General features: G+C 43.8%; 2 protein-coding genes across 3 annotated transcripts; one reads left to right on the forward strand and one right to left on the reverse strand.

The window, feature by feature from the left end:
• Positions 1-39: 39 nt before the first annotated feature.
• pdcd6 (programmed cell death 6) lies at positions 40-14788 on the reverse strand. Of its 2 annotated transcripts, none has more exons than XM_076080605.1 (6): positions 14605-14788; positions 10218-10279; positions 3055-3099; positions 2231-2389; positions 1634-1743; positions 40-1018 (listed from the first exon to the last, which is right to left on the reverse strand). In XM_076080605.1, exons 1-6 carry the CDS (start codon positions 14685-14687, stop codon positions 920-922), a joined length of 558 nt encoding a protein of 185 aa, XP_075936720.1. In that variant the 5' UTR covers positions 14688-14788; the 3' UTR covers positions 40-919. The 2 variants fall into 2 exon arrangements, with proteins under 2 accessions (XP_075936720.1, XP_075936719.1); XM_076080604.1 differs by having other exon boundaries at positions 2219-2389.
• A 1357-nt stretch (positions 14789-16145) lies between these two features.
• Positions 16146-25094, forward strand: rec8b (REC8 meiotic recombination protein b). Its single transcript, XM_076080951.1, has 19 exons — positions 16146-16201; positions 16319-16387; positions 16828-16970; positions 17556-17631; positions 18151-18268; positions 19438-19513; positions 19916-19983; positions 20835-20916; positions 21483-21549; positions 21617-21631; positions 21669-21862; positions 22380-22507; positions 22944-23019; positions 23419-23567; positions 23888-23927; positions 24095-24170; positions 24258-24356; positions 24584-24690; positions 25003-25094. Exons 1-19 carry the CDS (start codon positions 16146-16148, stop codon positions 25092-25094), a joined length of 1731 nt encoding a protein of 576 aa, XP_075937066.1.
• The last annotated feature ends 547 nt before the right edge of the window (positions 25095-25641 follow it).

Raw genomic sequence — 25641 nt, forward strand, 5'->3', positions numbered from 1 at the left:
CAGCTCTACGCTCCTATGAATGATTTAAAAAAACAAAACTCCACACCCGATTTTCTTTATTTTTTTTAATAAAAGATTTCTCTTTCGTGTTCTTTTTACACATGTTAAGGCATCATGCACAAAAAATAAGCCACACTAAAAGGCATTATGCTTACCCTCTACCAAAAATTAAATGGCCTAACATTTGATTTTGCAGTTAAAAATAAGTTTGTACAAATATGGCATGTAAGCTGGCATGTCAGTGAATCGCAAAGCAGCACATCACCTGCTTTCACCGCTTTTGTAAACATGGCTTTGAGCAAAATAGGGCTGAAGAAAAGACGAGAGAAAGGGAAAGCATGCTTCAACGTGGGGCTAAATTTCCCTGGCAAGCATGCAATGCATCTAAAATCATATTTACAATGCATCATTTTTACTCTCAACAGAGTAGTGTTTTTTTTTTTTTTTTTTTTTTTTTTTTTTTTTTTTTTTTTTTTTTTTTTTTTTTTTTTTTTTTTTTTTTTTTTTTAAATTGTATCAATTAAAGTTAAGACGTTGAAAAGTTTGTTGACAACAACAGACAGACTGACAGACAGAAAGACAGGTTGTGTCCATGAAGTTTCCCACCCCCAGCACAGACGTAGTTCAGATTTGTCATCAAACAAAACACTACAAGATTTTTTTTTTCACAGGCAGTTGTACCTCCAGACAAATACTTTCATCTGGAGGGTATTACAACCTCAAAAAAACTGAAGGTTCCTTTACGTTTTCTTGTGTGTATTTTATAAATTTTTGTGAAACAGCCCAACTGGGGCTAAAAATTAGGTTTAAAAAAAAAAAAAAAAATCTTGTAGTGTCCACCAAGGCAGACATCTGGGAGGTGCCGGTAGCTTTGGCACAGTTGTGTCCAGTTGTGCTCTTTTGTGATGATCCGTGTGCGTTATACTATATTGAAGACCATGGATAGATATTGTTCATATGAAACCTGGATCCAGCCATCCTGGTCCGTATCGTAACGCCTGAACACGTCGGTCAACCTCTGTGGAAAGAGAGGGAAAAACAGTGACTTTAACTTCTCGTTCTCATCTCAAGGTCTCATTGCTCCAAAGTGGACAAACATCTATTCATACTGATACGGTGTGGTATTGAAACATCCTCGTTCCAACCCTTTCACTCTCGATTTTACAACATTATCATCATCACATTTCATGCATTTACTACCACAGCTAACATTCAACACTGAGTCACTGAAAAGCAAGTCCTTGAATTCTTTACCCGATACTTCAGAAGACGCGGATGTATCGACACAAGGTCATTCATTTGAATATAGGTCTGAGGAAGCTGCGGTTATATTACTCTCCTGGTGTACCTGAAGAGCTGCTTCTGTATTAGTCAAAGGCTACAGCTACGCTTGGCAGCTTCTATTACAATTGTGCGAAAACCACTGAAACGGAACATACAGGCTCAAGTGGCACGTCAACGGGGGATTAATAATCTAACAGGGAGGACCGTAACGCCTTTCTTAAATATGCATAAATAAAACTTCCCCCGTTGAATCTTATGAATACAAGAGCAGGCTCGTTGTAATGCGAGTAGTAGACCAAAAGGACTTCCTATGCTACTGCTTCATTTGGATCTAGTGTGAATCGGTTACCTGTAGTACAATACAGCACTGGACGAAGTCATCGAAGGCCACCTGTCCCTTCCTCTGGCGGTCGAACTTCTCTATCAGTGTGTTGTAGAACTGATCTGATAGACGGTAGCCTGCACACAGCGGCAAACAGGACATTAACAGTGAACTGGACTTATTAGTTCGTCCCTGTAGACACGCTCAGACAGCACAAACACAATCATTGATAGAAATCATGCATAACCAAACATAAACTGAACAGTTCTATTCATGTATTAGTTACATTTCTGTGACGTCGTGTTAGCTTCGTCTGAGACATAAATGAATTTTGCGTAATGATTGTTGCGATTGTTTGTTTGTTCTGCATCGTAAATGGAAAGCTGGAACTGCACGTCTGCGGCAGAAAAACCTAACAAGAACTTTGCACGAGCAAAATCAGAAAACTATTCCTTTTAAAAAACGATTTCCAATGACATGCTGATCAATCCAAACACACACAGGCTTACTAAGAAGACAAAATCTGACCTTTTCAAGCCGAGAGAAAGGGCATTCCTAGAAACACCTATGAAGCCCTCCACCATTATCACCGAATGTAATAAACAAGCATACTTTGCTGCATACCGAATCCAGTCAGAGCTAGTTTGAGCTCGTTCTTATCGATGAAGCCGGAGTTGTCCCGGTCGTAGTTCCTGAAGATGTTCTGCCAGTCCGTGACGTACTTCCACACGCCGCCGAACTCGCTGAAGTTCACCCCGCCTTTGTTCTCCCTGTCAAACATGGCTGAGGGAGAAGGGACGAAAAAAGGTCCATAAGATTATAACGGAGGGAGAAGACCGCTCCATCATCGATACTACACTCCTCAACCTCATGCGGTTCAATCCAATTACCTCCCAACAAAGGGAGTATTATCACAGGATAAGCTTCTTGCTGGGGGACGGACAAACAATTGACTGAGTATGGAACAGTAGGAAGGGGAGGCCAGGGAGTTATGCTACAAACAGAGTACATATGAGACCACAGGGAAAGACGTTTGTAACTCATTTAGTCTAAACTGGAACATATTTAGCTATACTTGTGTTGGCCTACAATGGCACGGTAAAATAAAAAGTCCTCAACCACACTGCAGAGTTTAAAGTTGTTAACCTCCGCTGTATATTACAACCGTTTTAAGAGCGCAGATCAATATTTGGAGTCTGAGGCAGTCGGCAGTCGTCTTTTGAGACCAACTCTCCGTCTTCCTGCTGATGCTCTCCCCTCCTTCTGTTATTGATGGCTGCAGGGTTCCACCACAGCAGCAGTTACTGAAGCCAAAGCCCTCAGATTACTCAAACCGTAATTCATTCATCCGGTTGTCATGAGGACGAGGAGGCAAATAAAACAACTCAGCATAGTCTGAGGACAACGAGGGTTTGTGTAAAAGTTGGTCAGCGTCAGCTGCTACTTACATATGACGGAGCGCACCGTCACCGGGTTGAAAGGAGTCCATGTGCCTGTGAGACAGAACGATACCAGTTAAAAACAGTCCAGCCCAGTGAGACCAGAGTGAGTGTGTGGTGGAAGAACAACAAAACTAAAAGCAGTAAAAACTTCAGTTTTTCTAGCAGTTAACGACACAGAAGAGAAGGTGATAGGAAAACCAATTATTCCTAATCATGACGGGAATCAGGTAGCCAGCCAGAAGCAGACGGGTTACCGCGAGGCAAAGCATCATGGGAATAAAGCTGCTGCGGTTGCTAGTATCTTAAATATGTCATTATCTCGTAGAAGTAAAACGCAAGTTGAAATTGTCAAGTGTCTTGAAAGCAGCTGAGTTTTGGGACATGTCATGGCCTTTTCCCCCTCAAACACAAAAATGGTTATTTTTCATCTACGGGACAAACTCTTCAATCTCATGTGAATATACCTGCCATTGATATGACCAGAAAAACACTCAGTGGGCTTTAGTCCATCAGGGTGTTTGTGCTTTATATCCCTCTTCACACTCTCAACTCTCAAGACGCTCTTTATCAGAGCATCTAAATCCTTGCTGACTCACCATCTCCCGTTATTACAGAGAGGCCCGGCAGGGAAGAGACAACATGAGAGAACAAGTTAACAACACAAAGGAGAAGAAAATGCAACAAGAGGAGGGAACACCAGATGAGAGGAGGAGCTTCTTGTTACAGTAAGCTGAACTCTGGAGCCCACTTCTGCCGACTCTCCCCGCAGACCCTAAAACAGCGTCTGCAAAATGGCAGCGTGAAGCCTTTTCCTCACCGTGTTGCTTCTGACTGCTTGTTTTTTCTATTTCCCTCCACAGCTAATCTACGCCTGCAGTAAGCAGGTTTGCAGTGTGAGCCGTAACAGCTTAGATACAACTTCAACCTCATTTGAATAAAAAGGTGGTGAGCAAAATGCATTATAGAAACTGTTTGTTTTTCCAAAGTGTCGAAATAAATGATAAAGTGGCAGAAATGGCTTCAGGACTTCAGGACACCTCCAGATTAATAAAGCGGTCCAGATTTAACTTACACTGGACGTTTCCCTTCCTCGAACTCGCTTTGTTTTATCGATGCTGGAGGCTGTCTAGCGCTGTGGGTAGAGCTGTTCTGGGACCAGGCCTGAAGCTGGGGTTTGGGCCAGAATCTATATTCTTAAACTAGCTATTTGGAGCGCTGATCTCAAAGCAACAAACATACAGCATCATAGGCGCAGGGATGCCAGACCAATTTGTAGCAGCGAGTCAACGTAACTGATGTGTGTATTTGCTGCAGTGCAGTCTGATGAAAACCTCAACATGATTATTTTAATAAAAGAAAACTATTTTCTAGTTTACTAAACTTTGGTTTATGACCATATGACTGAAAAACTAACGACATTCTGCCGACAGCTATCGGCCTTTATTAAGCAAAAATATGCGCTCGAGAGATCGGCATAAAACTTTTCTAGTGGCCGATCCCTGATAAAGCTTTATGCAAACAAGTCTGTGTTGAATCTGTATCGGCTGATGTGGCTAATTGACGATCAGTAATAGATCAAAAAACATGATCAGAGAAACTCAAAAAAAAAAAAAAAAAAAAAAATCGGAATAAATGTTGCTACAGCACTAGAGGCATCAGAGAAATGACCAGAGGCCGAGAGAAGAAGAACAAGCTGTGACCTCTCCAGCCACACACACACACACACACACACACTTTTGCCACCAGTAGCGAGCTGTGAGGTCACCAATGTTTGCCAGACGGACTGCGGCTGCCCAGAGTGAGGTGGCCATATTAGTCTGAGATGTTTGTGTGCGTCTGATGGCAAACGGCGACAATACTCCCTCTGTCCGGTCCACACACTGGGCTCTCTCACTGGCGAGCCCAACCGCCGGTGGTGAGATGGAGACAGAGAAGTGAGGAGGAGGGGAGCGAGAGGGAGGGAGGGGATATAGGAGGTGAGGCGAGAGGCAGGCTGGTGGAAAAACAGGGTGACGCGACCGCAGCGTACGCACACGCATAACGGCCGTGCTGGAGCTCAGTGAGACACTTGTGTGTACACACACACACACACACACACGTACACAGAGAGCCCACATTTACAGCCATACATCTTTAAGTAGTTTCACAGGCGTGAACCAACACACACATGAGCTAAATTCTGTTTTCCCAAGGTAACGGTTAGACTGAGATGTAAAAGGAAGATAATTACAGTTTACATTAAACAGTTAGGCAAAATGAAAAAAAGGGGGTCGACATCATCAGGGCCACCATTCTTAAAATCAGCCTAATCACTATCGCCATCTTGTATTTCTACTGCTGAAATTACTATTTGGACTAGCCGTCCAAATGTTTCCTTCCATAGCGGCTATTTTAACAGAGATAAAAACAGTATAATTCAGACACCAAATTAACATTTTGGCCCCAGAACAGGAAGAATTTAATGATTCAGACTTCCATTTAGTCGATGTCCCCACAGTGTTGCATAAAAATATGAAGGACCATTCAAACATGTTGAGTAGTCCTCTCAGCCATCTGACTGTGGCCAATCTTATGAGGCAGGAGCATACATTAACATTAAAAACCACCAGGACTGAGCCAAATCCTTGCTCATGTGTCATAAGCCATTAGAAACAGTCACTAGTCAATGGGTCCGGTTGAGTGTTTTTGTGGTTTATGCCAGACAATAGTCCTGATGTGAGAGACACGGAGCAGCAGCGCTGCCTCAGACCATTAGCTAAAACTTACAGGGTGTAACTCAGTCATCTGCTATGCAGCTACAGCTCAACACTGGCTAATTCATCGAACTCAGCTGAAGTGAAACGGAGTTTCACAAAATGCTACCAGTGTAGAAGTGTAAAGGTAAGAGTTGTTGAGCGAGATCCTGGAGTCCTGCCATTCAGCCTACTCTGCAATCTGCCACGTGCTCCCTCAATCGTATCAGCAGTTTTAGTGGCTATTACTGCTCCTACACACTTAAATAAATTACTGGAGGAGGATAAATCTGTGTGCGCGGGGAGAGTGTGTGTGTGTGGGGGGGGGGGGGGGGGGGCATGACGGCAAGCCGGTATGATGTCTGCTCACCGCTGAGCGATGGGAGGCCAAAAGATTCCATATTTATAGCAAACGGCACAGCACCGACACACAACACAGGCATGCGCAGACACTGAAGCGGCACACAGCCAATCGGTGTCTCATCAGGGAGGATACTGTCACACCCAGGACAAATGGAGGGATGGAGGGAAGGGTGAATGGAGAGAAAGAGTAGAAAAAGTGGGACTAAGTAAAAGGAGCACGGGCGAGAGAAAAATGTGAGACGATAGTGTGAGAGAGGACTAACAGTCAAGAGGACACAGCAGGCAACGAGTCGGTGCCATATCCTCCTGAGGAATGTGAGGAATGTGGGAGATAAGAGAGGAGAGGAGAGGGATGCTGCATCAAGTCTCAAGTAGTCATGTTTTGCGCTAGTTTCTAAATGAATACAAGCAAAAGAAAAGGTTGTGACACTCGAAAAAAAATGACATCATGTTCACAGTGAGCATAGAGCCATAGTGCATAAAGACTGGCATTAAAGGCATTGAATGCTGAAAGGTGAGATAAGAATAAGAGAGACTGTGTGTGTGGTGCAGAACCAGCAGAGGAAGGAGGAGAGGGAACAGCAGCAGCAAAGCCCCGTCCTCCTGGGCCTTGATACTCTCTGCTCCCTTAAGGGAGGGGGTTAAGACAACGCTTGGTTGATGGTGTGATGTAAATAAAAGAAGGGTCAATAGCAGACAGACAGGCAGACAGACAGGCAGAGGCACGGTTGGTGGCTTTAACGAGTAAACTGCAGGACAGGATACAGTGCAGTGTGTGTGTGTTCAGCCTCACTGGCTCTGTGTCACATCACAGTGAGCCTAATGAACTGATGGAGACAGGACCGGGAAACCTGCTGGTCTCTCACACACACACACACACACAGCAAGGTGCACATATACACAGCACCGAACAAACTCACACATACACGCAATAGATGCAGAGAAAATGAACAACACTCACGCTTACTTAAGATAAACACGCCTGTTTGAGCGGTTGGAGATACAGACACTCTGGTTGTACAGCTTTGTTAGACTGAAGGTTCTTCCCTCAGTAACTATGTTGGACTGAGCACAGACACTCGCATGCCAAGATGTCCTTTTGGCTTGCCCTCAAGTTACTCAAGGAAATAAGGTTACTTACCGTCAGAGATGTTTGTTTACGCCAGGCAACAATGAGAGGCTGCTACCGGGTTTATTAAATGCTCTGTATGTCGTTCTTTTAGTTTTTGTTGTTCTTTTAGTGCCTAAAGATTCTGTGTATTTTGCCAACTTCCGCGTATTATGTCAGGCAACACCCAAAAATGTTTCGCATTCACACGCTCTTCATTGTCACACGCATATTTCACGCAGTGATAAAAGAGAGTAGATATAAGACACAAGATATGAGACAAAGTAGAGTTCAGGTCATTTTGATCCGATTTATTTCAGCAGAAAATAAGCTCTGTGGCAAACACATGTTTAGGACACTAGGAAGACAATCTTCACAAATGAACTCCACTTTAATGGTATTAAGTGTAAATGTAATTGCCAGAAGTAAAAGGCTAATGCTAGGCTATAAATGATCTAGATACGTTAAAATCTCTTAAGCCAAGTTAACCACAGACCGTATTTCATGCATCCAACCAAAAACCCATCGACTTCAAGAGGAGGAAACCGGAAGAGCCAACAAAGATGCCAACTCATTTCTGGGTTTGAGGACTCATTCCTGCAGCACTCTGTAGTGAACATCATTCAAAAAAATCTTGTACTCCAGCAGGGAGTGTTTTCTGTGCTGCAGATTATCCGATGCGAGGGTCCAAGCACAGAGGATGCTGTTCAGATTGTAAAGCCCTCCGAGGCACATTTGTGATTTTGGCCTCTACAAATGAATTGAATCGAGTTGAAATTGAAACACACACACGCACACACACACTCACACTCACTAATCAGTATGCCGAGCCGGAGCCACTGCGCAGCCTGATAACAGCTTCCTTCGCTGCGGCTTCAACACTTTTTTTTTTTCCTCCTCTGAAGTGCCCAGAAAAAAAAGAAAATGAGTTTCTGAGGAGAGTAATCTGTTCAAAAGTCTTTGAAAAGCTGCCTGAGCAATTCAGCCACAAACTTGTCAAGGGGACCACGTTATATCTTAATGAGAAGACAAAACATCAGCCTCCGAAATATGCGTCTCATTAATCACGATGGTGTTTCAAGCCAGCTGCGAGGATGGTCAAGAGGCGACGCTGGTGCTGGGTTGGCTGGTGGGCATGAAGACGGATACTTCACCAGTGGAACACGGACTTCACTCGCCAGGGTTTGAGTGGAGAAGATGACCCGTACCATTTATTCAACACTGCTCCCCAAACCGTCTTGGAGAATTACAAGTATCCTTGTTTACAAGGCCCTGGTGAGAAGTGAACCCTCAATCTGTTTGAATCCTGCTCCTCTGGGCCGACTATTTCCCCTCAGTCTTCAATCTTTCTACAATCTGCAGCATACCAAACCCTCCTTGTTAGAGTACAAGATGTATTTAAATTGACTGTTCAATACAGAGCGCCGCAAGAAATTAGTTGGCATTTTTTGGACTTCCGGTTCCCTCGTCTCGAGGTCGATGGGTTACTGGTTAGAAATAAGGTCCGTGGTTAACTTAACTTAGCTTAAGAGATTTTAACAGTTTGTTCTACGACTTTTGCGAGTCTTAAAAAAGGCGATCGCTAACAAGTGGCTAACTGAGACAACTGAACGTCATCACGCCGAACTCTCGTCCACCTTTAGCCGAGTAGTGGTTACGTAAAGTCATGTGACCGTGGTGCAGTTCCAAAGGATCGTATCGGCTAAAATACATCAGATCAAAATGAACTGAACTCGACTTTGTCCATCTCTCCTTCATCGTGAAATGCGCGTGTGAAAATGAAATGTGTTTTTGGGTTTTGCCTGCCTCCGAGTTCACGCACGGAAGTTGGCAAAATGCACAGATTTTTTTTTTTGGCCGGCAAAGCTTCATACCACGATCAAAGAACTGCATACAGAACATATCTGGTGGCAGCTTCTCATTTTTATCTGGCGTGAACAAACATCTCTGACGGTAAGTAACCTTATTTCCTTGAGTAACTTGATGGCAAGCCTCAATTACATCTTGGCATGCGAGTGTCTGTGCTCAGCCCAACATAGTTACAGAGGGAAGAACCGTCAGTCTAACAAAGCTGTACAACCAGAGTGCCTGTATCTCCAACCACTCAAACAGAGTAAGAAGTCGCCAATTTCAGGAGTTTGACGGAGGTTAGATTCATGCTGTTCCTTTCTTCAAACACTCTGTTTCCCTGTCAACGTTTCAAGAGAGAAGGCTTTTTAGGATGTGGACTAACCAACGACTTCATCAAACCACTGTAGATAGTAAGCCACTTCGCTAACGTTTGAGCAGGCAAGCACACCATTTTATCCGTTTCTCGTACTTTTGCCCTTTTATTTTGGTTTTTGGAGAAGGAACGAACACGCCTGCATCCACACTTATTCACTGTCGAGCATTGATCCCGTTCAATGGAACTACCTGCGTGATAACCCGAACTGCATCTCTGGCTAGAGACAAAACACTTCCTGGTCCTTCCCTCATCACACTTCTTGTCATGGCGGGACCCTCCAGATGTAGATCTGCAACACTGTTTGGACTGCTGTGGACTGTGACAAGTCCACAGCAACACTTTCAACCAGCAGCCGTTAAAGCGCCTCGTGGGCTGTCAACACTGGGACACTGTGTTTTCTTTGAAGCTGCAATCGTAAAACTTTTCGTCTGCTTCTCTTTTGTCCTGGGACAAAAATAATACTCCTTTCATTTGTATTCGGCTCACCTGCCATGCGGGGATCAAAATAAAATCACAATTCATTTTCTGCTTAAGCTCGGCAGTTACTCAAATCAAAGAGCGGCAGAAAGCGACGGTGTGTAGAGCGAGGGGATGGGAGGGAGACGGAGGGATCAAAAAATGAGAAGAAAAAAAAAAGGATGAGAGTTTGGAGACGGAGCGCAAACGTCCAGAAATAAGAAGGTATAAGGAGAGAGAAACAAACAAGGGAGTATCAGAACAGTCGGACACTGATACGTACCATTCGATAAGGCCTGCTGAAGCTCAGAGTCTGATATCACGCCACTCCGATCCTTGTCAACCCTGGGGGAGAAGAAAACGCAGATTAGATAGCGCCTGCATTAACCACTTCACACACCCACCCGCTCCGGCACACAATAGCAGCAGGTATCAACACTTGCCGGTGGAAACCGTATCCCTCTGAGCGCGTGTTAGTGTTTCAACAGTCCGCTCAGAGTGAATGGAGTTCTATGATCGGGACACACAAGGCGGCTTGTACGCTTGTAGCTCCCCTGGGACCAGCCAGACAAGCCCCAAGTGTGTGTGTGTGTGTGTGTGTGTGTGGGGGGGGGGGGGGGTATTGATCCTGAGACAGCGAAAAGTGAAACTGAATGTTGGCAAAGTTGGTGGTGTAACTTGAAGTGCTACCAGCATACAGCATCAGCTTGCAAGAATGTCACAGTGTAACATTCTTTTAAAGAAAGAAAGCAAAACTAAACATTATATAAAAGAGCTTCCATGGGCGTGTGGTGGCTTTGTGGTTTAGACCGTATAACCATATATAACTACAGATAACCACATATAACCACATCTCCCTGCATCTCTACTATCATAGCAAATAAAGATAAAATGCCTCAAAAAAATATGTCTTCCACCTTCCAAAAGCTCAGTATTCAACGATCCACTAGAATTAAGCATGATGTTAAAATAAACTTTCATCTCTACCCTATTCTTATATTGGTCCAGGAGCTGGGGTTTATAACTTAAGACAATTAGTCACTTAATCAATTAGACGATCGACAGAAAACTTATCTAGAACAACTTTGATCCTTGATCCCAAAGCCAAACATTCTCTGGCTCCACCTTCCCGAAAGTCAATTTGGGCATCAGGAAATCATGAGTTTTCAGTTTGACACAGACGAAACGATTAATCAATAATTGGCCGTTTAATCAATGACAGGGCTGCAGCTTGATATTATTTCCGTTATTGATTAATCCGTCATTTTATGCTTTTGTTAAATAATTCAAATAATGAAATGTGTTCCGTCTGAACACATGAACACGCCTCCCTTCCAGAGAATATGTCACTATTTATGCAACTACAAAGAAACACAATAACAAATCACATTTTCTGTCAAAAACAGTAATCAAAGAGAGGACACAAGGCCACACTAGAGGTAGGTCATAGGAGAGTACATAGGCTGTCATGTTATGAAGAACAAATACTGAGTGACATGTTTATCTGTCTTGGTCCCATCTTCTCAAAAGGATCATTAAACACCTTTAAGTATTAATAGGTTGAGGAGAAGTTAATAACCTCTATTCTGTTTGTCTTCTTTCTTTGTGGACACGTCATCATCCCCTGACCAACAAGCAGCAGCTTTGGGTCAATTACAAAACCCCACACTGGTAGCTTGGCATGAGCATCCTCAGACAAAGACACATTCATTCTGAACGCTGTAACAGCATCTTGTTCTCAGCAATTACATCACGACGAAACCGTTACTTTTGTGCATACTTTTCCTTTTGAACGTTAAACGCATCTCCCTAAAATACAATCCAGCTATTGAGACACCAGCTGTGAAACAGTCCGCCGAAAGTCCTCCTCTGAGATATAGACATAAAAAAAACATGAGCAGGCTGGACTGTGACACACATAACGGGCCTCGAAATGTCGCTTAGTCACACATCCAGTGACTCAGTTGTTCTTTAGCAACCTGTGGACACAGAGCACACTCAACAAGCTGAAAAAAAGAGTGAGGGGAGGAGACAGGGAACCCCCCCTTGTCCCCCGTCCCCTGTGCCAGTGCTGACTTTGTGGGCTGGGCTTCCGCTCCCAGCTGTGACGCCTTATGTGCGGTTAAATCTCCATGTCTGCAGCCTTCGTGGCTGTCTGCACGGCGATCAGCTACAAGTCTTACATGTGCTCCTTGCTTTACCTTCCCCCCCGCATTCAAAAGAAAAACAAACCTAAGGAGGCCCGACTGCTCTCCTTGGGGAGAGAACCAGCTCGCAGCACATCTGCATAAATGAGAGCTTTGTCTCTGTGGAGGGGGGGTTCCCAACCTTTACCAAACATGATGGATTAACTCAAAGACGTATGTGTGTACAGAAACAGCTCTCCTCTTTTCCTTCTCACTAACTCACTCGGTCAGCCTCAGGTAAAGTTAACTCGCCAGATTTGTACGTAGAGCGAGCTGACGAATGAAAGCATCATTAAAACTCCCTCTTGGCCTGCAGCACAGACAGTTAACCATCTGGCGTGTCCAGCTTAACGCTGTCAAATACAGAGCTTGTATGTAAAACTCCAGGACGACGCGGCACCAAACACCACGGCGCGGTCATTCTACTCACATTTTCCCATGTTTCACTGTTTCCTATTAAGCAACCGGGCTGGAAAAAGGCTTGTGGAACAAAGCTCGTCCTGCTTTCCACATAAACTATGTCATTGTGGCTCCATAGCGGGAACAAAAAATAAATGAAAGCTGCATTCAATTTAACAAAAAACCTTCCAAGGAAATCCTGGTGCAACGGTCAGTTTCCATTACTACTTTTTTAGGTTTTGGGATCTAAACTTTAAGTTGTGGTTCAGGTCCGTTTCAGTCATAAACTTTGACTTTATGTAAAAAGGATTGTCTTTTGAATCTCACTCACTCCTGTACATTTATTCTAGAAGTGAATTTACTCCCTATAAGTTCTCATTTATTTGAAGTTTGAATTGGATTTTCCAAAATGTTCTGCGTTATACAATCAGTGAAACATGTTGTCGTAGTTGCACAGCAACATATCTGTTGTTGATCTAAATCCAACTCAAACACTGATGTTCTTCTTAACACTTGACGGGCTGGGTGGCAACATTTTTGTCATACGAACGTCATTCATTATAAAAGCAGGCATTAAAGGAGCGAATGACTTCCACATGATTCACTCGGTGTCGGCCTACCTTCATCGTTCACTATGCAAAACCCGTTGAGAATAACTGACTCAATTCATTCTCCTGTCGTTACACATTCAGGATTCGACATGATAAAGAGAGTTACATAGTGTGACTGAATGATCTGAATGAATACACAAAGTTAAAAAGCTACAGTGGGAACTGTGAGTCACTGATTTGTAAGTGTGTGTGAGAGACACACAGATTGAGAGGCCTATGCTCTATTGACTCTGATCACATGACTGAGGGGAAATCCAGCACTGCTCTACCAGATACATACCAGGAGACAGCAGATGAGGCAGCACAGTGACAGGCAGAGAGGACTGTGTAGGTTGATGAAAGTCATATTATTGTACTTGTGTGACGTAATCACGAGACAGAATGTGTACATCAAACTGATTTATAAAGAGGTTTGGCGCCACGCACATTAATAATTCGTTAAGGGTGATCCGAGCCTTGCAATGCGTTGTAGCATCTCAATGTTGCGAGAAAGCAAAGAGAGAAAAATAAATCCTCTGCAGCATTACATAACTCTATAGCTTACTATTACCAGGAGCCATAGCATATCAAGTGCCCGCCCCCCCCCCCCCCCACCTCTCTGCCTACTACTGTGACCTTCTCAGCTGCTGACACACTTTTGACTCAGGCTGTGGAGAAATTGATGACTTGTCAGTGGTTGTAAACCGCCACTGATACTGTGACATCAGCCCAAGAACTGATTACACGGTCTATGGTTATTACGCTGGACAGAGCTTTCCACTGTATTCATGTCAGCCTCTCATAAATAGACACACACTGCGTCATATAGCCTCACAACTGTCAGGATTTTTGAGGAAACCCCATCTTGAGAGGATTTTCTTCACCGCTGACTTGGTGCAGATGTGTTGCAGACTGAAAGATTCAGTCCTGGAATATTCTCTCATATCTCTATCTCATATACATAATACATGAGTGATCTTAAATCTCTATTTTTCTGGGGGGGGGGGACCCAGAACAAAAGGCTTCAAGGACTCCTGGAGGTCCCTGGACCCCAGTTTGTAAACTCTCATTGCTGTGGGAGACAGCTCGCAGATTAAACCAGCTGATTGTCCATGACTTCATCTCGGGATCATGTCACGCCAACAATCAGCTCCTTGACACTGACACACGAGCCGCGTGACGTGAATAGCTGTGGGCTATACGTGTTGTACACCGTGCAGTAGTATTTCCTAGAAGCTCCGCAACTGAACGGGTAACCTTAAACCTGACGAGGCGCACATTTCGACTGCGGAGCACTGCTTTCGGACACGAACAGTGATGAGGACGTGAGAGTAAAGACAAACGAGTTGTGAATGAAACAGTTCCGTGTCAGCGCCACCCAGCCCCGCTCTCTCTTCCTGCCCCCGCGCGCTACCAACGACAGCCGTGTTCCACTGCGGAGCGGAGTGAGAGACGGGCGGACAGCAGCGACACGAGCCGCCTTCTCCCCACTCACCTCTGGAAGATATTCCACAGAAAGGTCTGGTCCTGAGCCACGTTGTTTGGCGGTGGAGCTCTGTACGGACTGTGGTACGCCATTTTAAAGGGAATGTTCTGGCAAAACAAAAAAAAGGACTGTGTGTTTCCTTCTGCTGTAGTTTCTTCACTAAGCAGCTTCAATCAGACTCCACCACCCGACGTTCACGTTACCGCCTGCCTCCTCGCGCACAGAGGCGGGGCCAATCATTCACCACTACCCACAAGGAGGGTGACGTCACATTTTCCTCTCATTTCCATGAGTAAAAATAGAAGTAAGACTTTCGGCCACCAAAACAAATATTATAATTATAAAACCAACAACGTGCTATTCCTCCAACCCCGAAAGCAAGAGAAGTGCATTTTAGAATAATAAAGAAAATACATCCATGCAATGAATTTCCTCACCAAAAGTTTAAAGACATAGCACAATAAAAAATTAAAAAATTGTCCGAGTTGTAATCATGTGCCCCTGTGGTAACTGTTAATTTAGCTTTTGTTGCATGAGACATTTGTGTCGTAAAAATCATTTTGAGTATTTTCATATCAATCTTCATATCTTTTCTTTTCCTGCAAAACTTACATGACTCATCCTGAACTTGAACATAATATTTACACATTTTGGAAAGCTGATTTGTAGTGGTTGAGCAACCACATTGTCATATTACTGATTACAAGTGAAACTCAACATTTCAACAAGTTTTACTTGGTACAAAAGTATTATCAGCATAACGTAGGCCTACTTTAAGTGTCAAAAGTAAAATGTATCACTGTGCAGAATGTTCCCTGTAAATAATACACTATTGAATAATGATCATGGATGATCTTCACATACAAGCAGTACTTTAATGTTGTAATTGGTTGATATGGAGATCATTTTAGCCTACTTTAATATACTGTCAGGTTGTTTGATCTATAACAATGCAGATTATTTTCTAAACTGGTCATATTTTTGTATGTAGCTGTGATGTAGTGGATGTGAATGAGTGAATGCAGTACAAGGACAATTACAATATACTGCATTAATGTAAGCATAAAGCAGCATAACATGGAAATACTCATGAAAATGACAAGTACTTAATTCACTCAAGGAACCAATAAAATGATTAACTCTGTAGGTTTGTTAGTAGAGTGCAGTACTTAAGTACTTTCCATCACTGCTAATCATCTACCATCATAATAGTAACTAATACTTTCAATGTGGAAAAAAGCAATATCTAGAATAATGCTGTACCCTTAATATTCACATGTCTATCTCAAAACACCAACCTCTTAAAAAACTATTACCGCCCAAAGATCAGTTCTCTAACTTCCCTTTGTCCTTGAATGCATCACGACTGTTAACTTTCAATGCGCTGAAGCTCACGAGCTGATTGGTCGGTGAGATTCATTACGTTTTTAGCGCTTGAAATTCGCGGTACAATTTATAAAGCTTTTAATAATTTACCATTAACTTTGTTAAATACTTTCCTAAACCTTTACCTCTGTCCTCAAAGTATCTGCTTCATCTAGAAAGCTAAAATGTTTTACTACCCAACTGTCCTCCAACGCCACTCTGGATGTTTTTCTACAGTCTGGTGAGTTAAAATAAAGCTAACGTTAGCTCATTAGCTTGTAAGGGTGTCAGATGAGCCTGTCAGCAAAGGTTTCATTCTAAATATCGTTAATATCCAAAAATGTGTTGTGTTATTCAGGTTAGCAGCCACCAGAGGCCTCAGGGTGACACGCAGAGAGCTTCTCAGAGTCAACGTCAACCGAACATGGTAAGAATGTGGCTAGTGTTAGCTTAGCTTAGCTTAGCTGTCTGCTTCTGTCACTAGCAAGACTCATTCATTTCATCAATAAGAATGTTAGACCAGATAAAAAATGTGTTTAATTTATATATATATATATATATAAGTATTTCTCCAGTAGTTTTTGGAACAATCCGCTACCAATCTTGCCCATCTTATATTGCTTGGTAATAGATTACTTTTAATAGTAACAATGTGCGAGGATGCATCTTTAGCAGCTTGTTCTGAAGCAATCTGCAGTCTAGTTTGGTATAAAGTTATACTCACCTGCTAGAGTTTGAAGCTAAAAGAGAATAGTGTTATAACCTCTTTGAATTTAAATATTGAGGTTATTTTTAGGGATCCAGCGTGACTTGTTTGACATGAAACACATTTTAAATTTGCATCAGTAATTCTGTTTATCGTTACAGCGGGGACATTTTGGACTACGTGACAGCTCAGGTTCCTGCACCGCAACCCAACCTACCAAGGCCTCGGTTCTCTCTCTACCTGTCCTCTCAGCTGCAGTACGGGGTGGTCGTAGTCTACCACAAGCAGTGTGGCTTCCTGCTCGGTAAGGGCAACACAGGAAGTGGAGCAAGCCAGAGCAGAAAACAAAATCAGTCGTAATGATCCTCCAAGCTACATTCTCTACAAACCTTCTCTGTCAGCTGCAAAACGTAGAAATCTCTCTGTTTTGGTGTAAAACCCAAACAATGTCATTGTCGTACATCTGCGCAACGCATGTCTCCCAAATCACCTTGACAACTCTGATTTAGAAGCCAATAAAGAGCTGATGAATGCATTACAAACCAAACACAGCTCAACAGTCTCCGCTCGTCTGCTCTTAAATTTCAGCCTGACTTTGAGATTGCGTCCGACAGATTCGCAATCATGCTGTTGTGTCATGGTTGATGAAAACAGTGAAATACAATGCATAATGATGAGCAGCAGGAGAAGCCACGTCTGTTGTGTGGGGTGGCTCTGGATATAGCAACAATCCTTCATTTCATCAATCAGCAAAATAGATTAGAACCTCCCAAGAGTACGAAATATGGTTATGTTGTATTTCATAAGCATGGCAGGGTGGAGATTGTCCTTCTAAGAGGTTTATGTTTGTGTGTGAAAACTCAGTTTTAACCCATTTTCTGTTTTCCAGAGGAGATTCAACAGACCATTGACCGCCTGCTGCGCTCTAAAAGATGCATAGATATTGACATGGCTGAGTCCGACAGGTCTGCACACACACACACACACACACCGTATTTGATCATGCGCTGTGGACTGTTTTGTAGCCTTGGGCGCCTAAAGTTTTAAGCTGTTCAGAGATTGTATGTGTTTAAGGAAGTAGAAGAGCTCAAGCGCGTCTGGTGGAATATTTATGAGGGGGATTGTTTTGGGGAATAGAGACTGTGAAAAGGAGCTGGTAGTGTGTTATCGCGTGAGTGATGGACAAATTGAGCTACTTTCATGCGACCGGCTTCGTAAATGTTTAATAAGCCGTGTTATGTAACCGCGGTAATGTATGAGCTCTTTTGTTTCTGCAATAAATCTTTTCCACATCCTGCACTCTAAAGATGCTGCGTGTTAATCTCACTCCGGTAATATTTTATCATTTACCATTAAAATCAACAGTGCAGATAAATGTATGCATAGTGTTGGATTAGCTACGCAGACCTGAATGTGATTGATGGATCTCGTATTCTGATCAGTAACATTCTCTCTCTCTCTCTCTCTCTCTCTCTCTCTGGCAGGTTGACCTTGGCTGTGCCTGACAGCATGACCATGATGGAGGCGGCTGAGGGAGCTCAGGACCCCTTCTTCGGCCTCATGGAATCACACCAACTGCCCAGCCCCTATAAGATACACCAGGTACAGTAAGGATACCTACACCTGTACAACATGTATAAGATACACCAGGTACAGTAAGGATACCTACACCTGTACAACATGTATAAGATACACCAGGTACAGTAAGGATACCTACACCTGTACAACATGTATAAGATACACCAGGTACAGTAAGGATACCTACACCTGTACAACATGTATAAGATACACCAGGTACAGTAAGGATACCTACACCTGTACAACATATATAAGATACACCAGGTACAGTAAGGATACCTACACTTGTACAACATGTATAAGATACACCAGGTACAGTAAGGATACCTACACCTGTACAACATATATAAGATACACCAGGTACAGTAAGGATACCTACACCTGTACAACATGTATAAGATACACCAGGTACAGTAAGGATACCTACACCTGTACAACATGTATAAGATACACCAGGTACAGTAAGGATACCTACACCTGTACAACATATATAAGATACACCAGGTACAGTAAGGATACCTACACCTGTACAACATGTATAAGATACACCAGGTACAGTAAGGATACCTACACCTGTACAACATGTACTGCAGGGGGTGTGGTCTAATGGCTCTGTTTCTGTAGCCTAGCACAACAAAACTCAACAACAACAACTCATAATCTAAAATATCCCACTTTTTTATACTCCCCTTCAAGTCACTGATAAACCATCAACTGCTGAGTCATTGTTTCTTGGCCTTATGTTCACATGTGTGGGTCACTCCCATTCCAGCATAGCACATGTTCCATACGATGCACTGGTGTCGTCAGAGTAACTCCCATGTAGATGACTCTGACTCAGTCTGCGTGCTGTAAATCTGGCCGACGCGGCTGAACTTTGTCCTCCTCGTAATCGTTCCCTGTGGAAAACACCATGTGTGGGTTCAATTACAGACGGAGCAAACGTGTGGGAATATGAAAATCATTTATTGGGGTGACGTCATGGAATTTAAAGCATCCCTAAACCTGGACTGCAAATTAGTACCTGCTGTATATTCAGAGCCAGTTTATGTATCAGACAGGCGAAAGAAGAAAAAGAGAAAAAATACTTCCTCTAAATCAGTTTGGTCCACGACAGCCTTAACCTCGTGTTCACGCACAACACGTTTCAGGTGTTCTGTCTCGCTATGTCATGTTTGTGTCTACGTTTCTAGCAAATGTCGGGGATGGAAGCGGCAGGTTCCCGGCACTCCCTGGTGCTCAGTCCTCACAGCACGGACGACATCGACGGTGAGACTGATGATGTAACGTTTGAGAGACGGCAGCTGTGTCCCATTTCAAGAGGCCTCACCTGAAATGGGACAGAACTTACTATAATACAATGTTCACAGGGGTTTATTTGTAGGTCTATGCACTTTAAATAAACCCACTCACATAAATACATGAGGTTGTTCTGATTCTTCAGAGGTTTTAGAAATGGGTCAGTTCATTAGCTTAGATTCCGTAAAATGTGATTTTCTTCTAAATTTAAACTTTTGGCACAAAACATGTTGCTGCTATTAGGAACACTGTGAATACATGTTCTGTGATCAGCGAATTAATCTCTAGTCTATCTGCACATGTTGAATTAAAGAAGGCATCAGCCCCAGGCTCCAGATTTGGGCTTAATTCCTCCCTGCTGTGCTGAACCAGGTTTCAGGTCACCTCCGGCCGCCATCTCCCTGAAAGAGGAGCAGCAGTTCGTCATCACGGCTGCCGAGGTAAACTCTCCGGGAAACGTCCCAGTCATCATTTTCTAGCTGCGTCGGGTGTCCGGGTGAATCACTGAGCTGGGATGTGGACCGCTCGCCTACAGCAGAATCAGTTCAGCTCTTTGTCACAAGTAGGCCGCTCGCTCGCTGGTCCCTCCTGTCATTGTGATGAGGAAGTAGCATTAAATCCAATACAGATTCTATACGGCCCACTCCATTTTTCTTGAAATTCTACATTTTTATTTCTCATTGTTCTCTCACTGCTCAAAAAAAAAGAAAAAATAATAATTTACAAATGTTTAAAAGAATTCCATCCATTTTTTAAGACGGTGTAAATAATGCAGGAAGTTAACGGTGCGGTGGAATGTGGACGTTAAAACTCCTGACGCCTAGCTGGCTGTCCTGAAGTCACCGCTCAGCGTCCGCGGTGCTTAAGAGAAGTCGGAGCTATATATCGTCTTGGTCATAAAAGCGGCTTCACTACAGTGAGTCTGGCTCCATTGTTGCCCTCCTCATTGTGTCACTTGTGGACAGATAACGCTGCTGCTGAAGCCTCATCAGCTTGATTAGATCGGACTTAATTACATCAGCCTGCACTCACTGTGCATTAGCAGAGATATGTGGCTCACGTTGCTGTTGTTGTTGCCGTCTGCCCCTTGGGTTTACTTTTGCTTTGCATGCAAAAAGTCTATCTATATATATGCTTCTGTTTTGTGCTCGCTGTGTTTACTGCTGTGTTTACATCACTTGTCTTACATCATTAATCACCGTGGACACTAAACATCCAACCCCATTGCTTATATTTGTTTCTGGTCCCCATCTCTCTCTGTTTGTCTCTCCTCCTCTTCTGTCTGCAGCAGTATTTTGAGGGAGTTGAGCTTCCCGAAGCCACATCCAGAGAGATCGACTTGTTGATGGATCAAGCAGACCATTTCCGTAAAGGTGTTGTACCTCAGTGTGTGATTAGCATTGCGTGTGTATCTTTGTGTTTTAGGTCCGATGTCATACTGCGGGTTTGTACTCGGTGCATCAGCCCCCTCGGTGTGTTCCTCCTCTCTCGTTACGCGTCTGCACCAGTCGACCAGGTCAAGTTCTTTTGTGCCACGGCTGTAATTGGAAAAAAAGCAATTGTGACTCTGTGAGAGCTTTTGCTGGCAGAAAGAAGAGGTTTATTTCCAGGAGAGGCTTTCGATTCAGGGGGGAGAATTGAGAGGGAACGTCGCTTAAGTTAGAGAAAGCCTGCTTCGCTTTGATGACACGGCCGACTGTTCTTCTACGTCAGCAGAACGTTTGTTTACCTTCTGCATTAAAACAGCAGTGAGACAGTAGAGTTCCTGTACAACAAGGAAAACCTTCTTTAATAACGAATGTCATTTCATCGTGACTAAGCTTTTTACAGATGAGATCCTTTTTGGGGACTTGTGTCCACCTGATCATATGTTTATTTGTGCTCATCTATGGTGCCACATGGTGACGCTGTGCATCATGTGCGCGTGTGTGTCAAACAGAAGCAAAAGGGCAGCAAGCAGACGAGAGCACCAGGGAAGAAGAAGGAGCCCCGTCCTCTATCGACCGGTGCGTCTTCTGTCCTCGGCAGTCAGCGTGCCGTCAGTATACTTAGCTCAGAACGTGACATGAATAGAGTAAAACGTGTGTTGTACAGTAAGCGCGTGTGTGTGTGTGTGTGTGTACAGGCCAAGAGCAGAGTGGGACAGTGCGTGGCTGCTCGGCGAGGAGTCGGGTCACCCTGCGGAGGTCCCTCTGGCTGCTGTCGCCCTGGAGATGACCCCGCTGCAGGTGGCCATGCCGAGCCCACCGTCTGGGAAAGAGGGAGACACAGGAAGTCCTCGTGAAGAGGTGAGAGACGGGGGACGCCGGCCGTGCACTGGTAGTTGTAATCGTGCAAAAATGTAAACTGAAAGGGAAAGACTTACAGTTTGTGTCTTGAGTGTGAAGAAATACTAACACCACTGTAATTGCTGTACTCGCACTGAGTTATTTAGAGCATACAAGCCACCCTGTCATTACCGGAGGCAAACTTTGATCTCATCCTAAATACAAAAATCTATTAAATCCAAGTTGAGTGCCTGTCTACACCCATTATGACACTAAAAGGGAAATTCCCACATTTTAATTTACCTGCCGTCATGAATTCTGACATGCAGGAAACATGGAGACGACAGCGGCGAGGCGTTCGCTGTCATCAGCTTTCATTCACATTCCACAAAGTGACTCACGAGCTGCTAGTTTCGTTTTGGAAAACCGGTCACAGAGAAAAAAAGCACAGGCGTGTGTATCGACACACAGATTCATGATTTCCAGTTTGTGTGACGTCCATTTATAGACCCAGTGCTGTAAAAACATTAAAGCTTGTGGGGCTTCTCACGCTTTCCATCAGACGGCAGCTCCTCCTCTCAGGAAGCCCGGCGGAGGCCGCAGGCGTCAGCTGGTCTTCGCGGACCCTCAGGTCCAGATACCCGAAGGAGCGATGAAGGGACAGATCGAAAACCGGCTGGCCGAGACTCTGACACTGGTACGGAAACACACGGAGACCAACTGACTTAAAATGCACACTCCAGTCATGTAGAGGGAAGTTTGGTGATTCTGCGGACTCATAAACACACCCTGAAGAGGATCAAATGGTCACTCACACTGACAAATTGAATTTCCAGTCGTTGCCATTCTGTAATCAAAGATTTGCCTTCAAAGTGTCTGTTCACCAGGGCGTCAGTTAATTAAACTCCAGCTCTCCCGTTCTCCTCCTGCTCTCTAAGACCGCTGGGATGGCGCTCATTGATTTTATTTTCTCCTGCCTTTCTTTCCTTCTTCCCTGTTTCTTTAATTTCCTTTGAGACACCATCACTGGCTTTCAGCCTCTCTCTCTCTCTCTCTCTCTCTCACTGTAAAAACAAGCAGAACTCCTACTAGAAACTGTGACCTCATGCTGATGTGTTTGTTCTCCCTCTCAGTCCGAGGTGTTGCTGGACTTGCCCTACTTGACCAAGCGTGCCACTCCTGCTCAGCTCTTCGCCGCCCCCTGTGGATGTCAGTGCTAAGTGCCACACTGCCCCCTAGCTGGAGGAAAAACACACACACTGTTGACTGAACATTAACAATCATTGCCTAGCTTTTTCCAGTAGATCTGCAAACATCTCGGAAAAGAAGCCAATAAATAAATAAATAAATGTCCTAAGAAAACAAATTCCATCTTCAAGAAAGTTGAATGATCCTCAATGGTCAGTTTTTCACTTAAAATGTTCAGACGATGTGCAGTCAGAGAGAAAGCATCATGCTCAAGGACACGGGCCAATCTCAGAAACAGAACCGAGCTCTTTCTAGAACCCGCAGCGTAAAACTCATCATGAACTTTGAGCGTGTTTTTCACATCAGCTGTTGTGAAGGAAATACTAAGTACTGAGCATAACCTTTGACCCCTCCCCACAGCCCTCCTCCACACCGACCTCCAGTCCCTGTGGAAGAAGTGCGCCTCGCTCACCGCCCTGCCCGGACATGAGGAGGAGGAGGAGGAGTCACAGCATGACAGAGAAATACTGAGGACGGAGAGGAAGAGGAGGCAGTTGAGCGCGAGGGAGGTGGGTCTGTGAGAAGCTGCACTTTAAAGAGGAGTGGAGGTGTTTTTACGTCCTGGCACCGCGTAGTAATCTAAAGTCAAATAGTGCCGTCTGTAGGGAGGAAACAAACAAAGTCCAGCGTCATGGCACGCAAAAACCTGAGAGGGTGTTTGTAAAACTGTCGGCTACGATAATAAAGGTTAGCCAGCTAGCCCGCAGTCGTAGCCTGCCAGCTGGAGTGTTCGGTTCAGTGGTGAGAGAAATTAGATCATAAACCTCGTTTCTATTTCATGAAGCTCTCTCTCTCTCTCTCTCTCTCTCTCTTTCTCTCTCTCTTTCAGATATCCAGTGAGTCAGGACTACAACCCACTGAGGGCTCATGTGAGAAGTCCTCTCTTCCTCAGTCACATCACATCAGTCTTTCAGGTCGCGTTCTCGCGGCGCACCATTCGCTTACAGCCGTTCACTGAGTGCTTCTTTATGTCTGTGTGTGTGTGTGTGTGTGTGTGTGTGTGTGTGTGCGTGCGTGCGTGTGTGTGTGTAAACAGCTGTGGTGGACGTGATCCTGGACATGTCCAAAGAGGACAAATCCTTGAGTGACACCATCACTCCCGTCAGCAGATGGTAAGTGTCAGACGGACTGACAGCTAGGTGGATAAAGAAAGAGATCACTGTGTGTGTGTGTGTGTGTGTGTGTGTGTGTGTGTGTAGGTCTCCACAAGAGGAGGCCCATCTACGAATGGAGTCTATTGCAGAGGAGAATGTGGAGATGCCCGAGGCTCAGACTGACGAGGACAGGGACATCCTGAGGTACTTTATTCAGTATACACACTACACACACACACACCTAGGTTGACCATGATGATCCCAACAGTTATTAGAAGAGTCACCTTCATGTTTGACGTGGAAACTCTGCTGTAATGTGACATTGTGGATTCACTCGTGTGCGAGTCCGTTTCAACCACATCTCTTACTGCTACTGATGGTAACAAAGTATTGGAAGCGTAAGACGTAATGTGCCTCTCTCTTTCTTCCAGTTGGATCTCCTCCAGCCTGCAGAGGTTTGGAGTAATCACCTTTGACTCTCTGGTGCCCCTAGAGGCCGACCGCACCACTGCAGCTCACACTCTCTACAAACTGCTGGGTGAGGAAACCACAAGCTGCTGTTTTCTTGTTCCTGTTCGTCACTGATGACTTGGAAATTGATTTCATGCAGACAGCAATAGAGATCTTAGGAATAAGGCTATTAGTGTTGAAATAAATCAATAGTAGGGACAGTTCATATATATTTCTGCATATATATATAATAGCACTACAGGAAAGCCTTTAAGGCACTTTGATGCCAGCTCCAAAATATATATTCTATTTTATATACTGAGAGTTTTGCTCTCTTGTCTCAGTAACAGTCAGTGAACTTTGTGATGGTGTTGATCTGTGATGTTCGTCTCTTCTTCAGAGCTGCTGTCTGCTCGACAGCTGACTGTCCAACAGACTGAACCCTTCAGTGACATCATCATAAACCCTGCAGCGCTCAGGATGACCGCCTGAACACACACACACACACACACACACAGTTACTCACACTAAAGTGCCATTGAGGTACAGTTATGGTTGTTTTGTTTTTTTAACTGATGAATATATTGAATGAATTTGATCTTTTATAGCTTCAACAACAGATCAACGGGTTAAATGTTTTTATATGAATTGTTAAAATTACTCAGAATGGTGAAACATTGAGCTGCGTTATGTTTGCAAGTGTTTTAATGATTTTTAACCATTTTAATCTGGGTACAATGTGTTCATATGGTTGTATTTTTTAATATGTATACCTAATGAGTTTATTACTGTTACATAATCTAATGTCACAAACTGTTACTGAAGTTTTTAACATCTGGACGCAACATGTTTTGTTATACAGTTTGTATCTTCTGTAGGGATCTAATCCTTTATAATGATTTTAAATTAAGCTTTTTATGCTGTTTGCATCTGCTGTGTGATTTGTTTTTAAATTATTTTAACTTAAACTTTTAATAAAATGTTTTTTGCTCTGTAGAACAGCGTACGATTATTCTTCCACACTCATAACATATTCATG

The sequence above is a fragment of the Anarhichas minor genome, unplaced genomic scaffold (genome assembly GCF_050575085.1).
Source record: "Anarhichas minor isolate MPS153535 unplaced genomic scaffold, ASM5057508v1 ptg000074l, whole genome shotgun sequence".
Taxonomy (NCBI): domain Eukaryota; kingdom Metazoa; phylum Chordata; class Actinopteri; order Perciformes; family Anarhichadidae; genus Anarhichas; species Anarhichas minor.